The sequence below is a fragment of the Petaurus breviceps genome, unplaced genomic scaffold (genome assembly GCF_028583685.1).
Source record: "Petaurus breviceps papuanus isolate PSGF00001 unplaced genomic scaffold, PetGlider_PUasm1.0 186, whole genome shotgun sequence".
In the NCBI taxonomy this organism is placed as follows: domain Eukaryota; kingdom Metazoa; phylum Chordata; class Mammalia; order Diprotodontia; family Petauridae; genus Petaurus; species Petaurus breviceps.
Window position 1 is genome coordinate 27173412 of NW_027185798.1, and position 4301 is coordinate 27177712.

Below are 4301 nucleotides of genomic sequence, written 5' to 3' on the forward strand. Positions count from 1 at the left end.
GAGTAAGAGCACCAGCCCCAGAATCAGGCTGACCTGGGATCGAATCCAAGCTCAGATACTTAGCACCACACCCATAAATAGCTGGCTGTGTAACCTTGAGCAAGTTACTTAACCCCGATTGTTAAAAAAAAAAAAAGAGAAAGGAAAAAAAACTAGCAGACAGTTTGCAGGGGCCATACCTCACAAACTGATAGCTTTCATCCACAATGGTAGGTGCTAAGTTTATTAAAGAAAGAAGGATACATTTCTTCAGGAGATTAGAGCAGGAAGGTCATTATCAACTGGGAGGTAAGGATAAGCTTTTGAACAATAGATAGCATTGAGAATGGGCTTTAAATGACAAGTATGAATTCAGTAGCAGGTTGAGGATGGAGAAGCCATCTCAAGTACAAGGAACAGTGCGTACAAAAGCAAAGAGGTAGATAAGCACAAGGAATGCTGGAGGAAGATCAGGTTTGGCTACAGTACAGAATAAATGTAAAGGACATGGATGAAGCAAGGATTATGGAAGTCCTTGAAAGCCAAGTAAAAGAATCTGGACTTTATTTGGCAGGAAATTAGAAATTATAGGAGAGCTATGAGTAAAAGGGATTTATGTGGTCCATGCAAAAGGAAGACTAATCCTCCATCACTAATAACCTATTCAACCTGTTTTGTCAATGGTCACCAACACCATCTTAATGGTACACTTTGGTGTAAAGGATGGATTGAAGAGGAAAGAGAGTAAGGCCCAAATGTTTATTTAGGATTTCATTGCAATAGCATCAAGGTGTAGCATTGTGCTAATGTGGTAGTTGTGAGAATAGAAAAAAAAAGAATTATCAAAAGACAGAGAGGACAAGGGTGAAGGACAGGACTGTGTAATTCTCTCTCTCTCTCTCTCTCTCTCTCTCTCTCTCTCTCTCTCTCTCTCTCTCTCATTCTCGCTCGCTCTTTCTCAGAGAAAGGAGACAGAGATGAAACCAGGTTTTGAAAATTGAAGATGTTGAATGATACCACTAAAATGCAAATATGGGTAAAAAAAAACTTAGTTGTATGTGTATATGTATTGTATATGTGGGTATATCTATTTCCTCCCAACTCTCTGTCTGTCTGTCTGTCTCTCTCTTTCTTTCTTTCTCTATCTCTCTCCCTCCCTCCTTCTCTCTCTCTGTCTCTCACTCTCTCTCCCTGTCTCTGTCTGTCTCTCTCTCACACACACACCATAAACACACATGTATATGTATGTGCATATGTATGTATATTATGTATGTATTGAGTTAAAGAAAGAATATCCAGATGAGGGCATCTTAAAGACAAGGTATGGAGTTCATGGGAGAGGTCAGGACTACAGACACAGATTTGAAAGTCATCCCTTTAGAGATGAGAGTTGAAGGCATGGAAGCAAATTCTATTGAAGATGGACAGAAATTACAGAGGGGGACTTAGATTTGATGAATGAATTAATAAATCAATGTATCCTGCTTTCTATGTGTCAAGCACCAATGACATAAGTAAAATGGTCTTCAAAAATGGAATAATGTGCTTCAGGAAGAAAGGGGATATCCATGGACAAGAAGCATTCAATAATTCAGACTTTTCTTGATTAAGGTAACAGTCTTCTAACTGGTTTCCCTGTTCCATCTCCATCCCCCCACCTTTAATCCATCCTATTGTCCTAAAACAAAAGCCTAGAGGTGGGAGATGGTGTGTGGTATATGGGGAAGGGCAAATGAGTTAGCTTGTTTGAGGAACAGAATATGTGACACCACCAGGGAACGAAGTCATCAACACTGTGTTACTATTGGCAGAGCTGTCCCCCAGATCCCAATGGCAGACATCCAGGTGTTCTGGTGCACAGGATGAGAGTCCCTTGCTCATCCCTCCTTGTTCACCAGGATTGTGCTTTGACAAGTGAGAAGGTCACCCCAATGTTTGACCTGTCAGGGAGCAGTAGAAGAGATGAAGGTCGGTCTTCTCTTTTCCCTTCTTCTCCCCTCTAAGAAGCAGTCCACCATGCTTCTCTGGGAGACCTAGACTCTGGCTTCCACTGGAACCTAAATGACAGAGGCAGAATCATGAACAGTTCTCAGTCACCACCAAGGACTGACCCAATACACAGGCCAAGGAGGAAACTGCTTATAATGTGTGGCTTTAGACATGAAACTGCAAAGTAGTCAAAGGTTGGTGAGCAAATCATAAAAGATTACCTTGGTCTGTTTCTTTCCTTCGTCTTTCCTGAAGATGGTTATTTCAGGGGACATACTCCTTTCACAGCTAGGTAGCACCATGGATAGACACTGGTCCTAAAGTTAGGAAGACTGAAATCAAACCCAGTCTGACACTTCCTGACACAACCTCTCTCTGCCTCAGTTTCCTCAGCTGTAAAATGGGGATAATAATTGCACCTATATCCCAGGGCTACCGTGAGGATCAAATGAGATGGAATTTGTAAAGCCCCCACCACAGTGCCCGGGACATAGGAAGTGCTATATAAATGTTAACTATTGTGGGGGGTGTGGGTGGGTATTGCTGTTGTTGTCTCTGGAAGATCTGTCCTGGACAGTGACCTACCCATTCTTTCTCTCTACCTGGGGAGAGTGTAAGGGTGGAAGGAACAGTGAAGGTCATATAGGAGGCAACGTGACAGAGTGGAAACAACATTGACTCTGAACTTGAGGACCTTGGTTCAAATCCCACCTCAGATATTTATTGCCTGTGTGACCTCAGACAAGTCGCTTAACTTTCCTCAGACTCTGTTTCCTCATCTATAAAACGAAAGGTGTGTTAGTGTGTCCTTTGAGTCCCTTCTTCATCTTTGATTCTTATCCATCCCTCTCACTTTGCAGATGAGAAAACTTGAACCCAGGGAAATTAAGAGATTTGTTCAAAGTAGTAATCATCAGAGGTAGGATTTGAACACAAATCCTCTTACTCCAAATGTTCTTTGCATACCACTATATATCTCCTACAAGTAATGAACACATTGATGTCCCAAGAAGTAAGCCTGCCCCCAGACTTTTTCCAAGTTGCCAGTTTCTTGGGAAATCTGAAGCAGAGAGGTTAGTTTTTAATGATTTTATCCCAGCTTATCTGTTTTTAACAGGTCTGCCCAAGTCCCCAACAGCCATAAGGAGCCCTGAGTATGTTTCTAGAGACTCCATTATTTCTCATCCACTCCACGGGCATCAGATTTTCAACAGACAGGTATCTGGCTCTAATCTCTGAGAGAAATGGAGAACATTTAATTCCTGAAGGATTAGATAAAATATGGCTCTCTTGTCATACTAGAAATGTGAAAGGAACCTTACCTCAATCAATTAAACAAGCTGTACCTCCTGACATGGATAGCCAGGGGGCGATTAAAGATGTAAGGAACCTGGAGATAAAATTTAGAATTTTTAAGTCTTATTTAGGAAAATTTAGAATTTAGGATTCTGGGGAACCTGAAAGGAAAATAAAAAGATACCCCTTCAATCCTGCTTTAAAAAAAAACATTTCCCCTTTGTTCATTGATGCTTAAAGACATTCCCTTTACAAAGCACACATTCTTTGTTCTATAGTTAGAAATAAGGTTTATTCAAATGCCTCTAAGAAAAGGAACTCAGTGAATTAAGCTAACCCTGAAGAGCAAATCTTGAATTTTAGGGCCCTTCTAGGATCCCATATTTAGAGCTGGCTGAGAGAAACACCTAAAGGCCATCTAGACTCCCCTCTTCCCCTCATCCCAGGCACCCATCCATTTTACAGATGAGGAGACTAAAATTCAGGAAGGTTAAGTGCTTTATACACACAGCTATTACCATAACTCCAGTGTCAGTGTTTTTTCTACCTGCCATGCTTTGATAGGGGAAGATTGTGATTTGTCCTTCCTTCTCAAAGACAACCATGACATTAGGGAGGTGATACATGCAAATGAATTGGATTTAAGGGAAGAAGGGCTGTGAAAAGTCACTAGCCTCACTTTCTCCTCCAGAACCATGTAGGTCCAGTGGCCAGATATCAATAAGGATGACTGGAGATGACCCAGCATGCAATGGGAGAACTTGGCCCTTTTAAGCTAAAGTCTTTTCAGGTTCTCACTTTGAGTGAAACTGTACATTCAGTGAATAGGCCTCTTTAAGAAGTGAGTTAAGGGGCGTGGCTAGGTGGCTCAGTGAGTAGACCACAGGTCCTGGAGTCAGGAGGACCTGACTTCAAACCTGGTCTCAGACACTTAACACAAAAATTAGCTGTGTGACCTTGGGCAAATCACTTAACTCCAATTGCGCTCCAAAAAGCAAAAAGAGAGAGAGAAAGAGAGAGAGAGAGAGAGAGAGAGA

General features: G+C 41.7%; 1 protein-coding gene across 1 annotated transcript in view; it reads right to left on the bottom strand.

The window, feature by feature from the left end:
• Positions 1–909: 909 nt before the first annotated feature.
• LOC138162109 (acid-sensing ion channel 2-like) overlaps positions 910–4301 on the bottom strand; it is a 99259-nt gene continuing 95867 nt past the window's right edge. Inside the window, exons 3-4 of the mRNA XM_069089186.1 lie at positions 2190–2285; positions 910–2036 (exon numbers count right to left, since the gene is read on the bottom strand). Of these exons, the coding sequence (XP_068945287.1) occupies positions 2013–2036; positions 2190–2285 (120 nt within the window). The 3' untranslated portion in view covers positions 910–2012. The remainder of the gene's footprint in view (positions 2037–2189; positions 2286–4301) is intronic.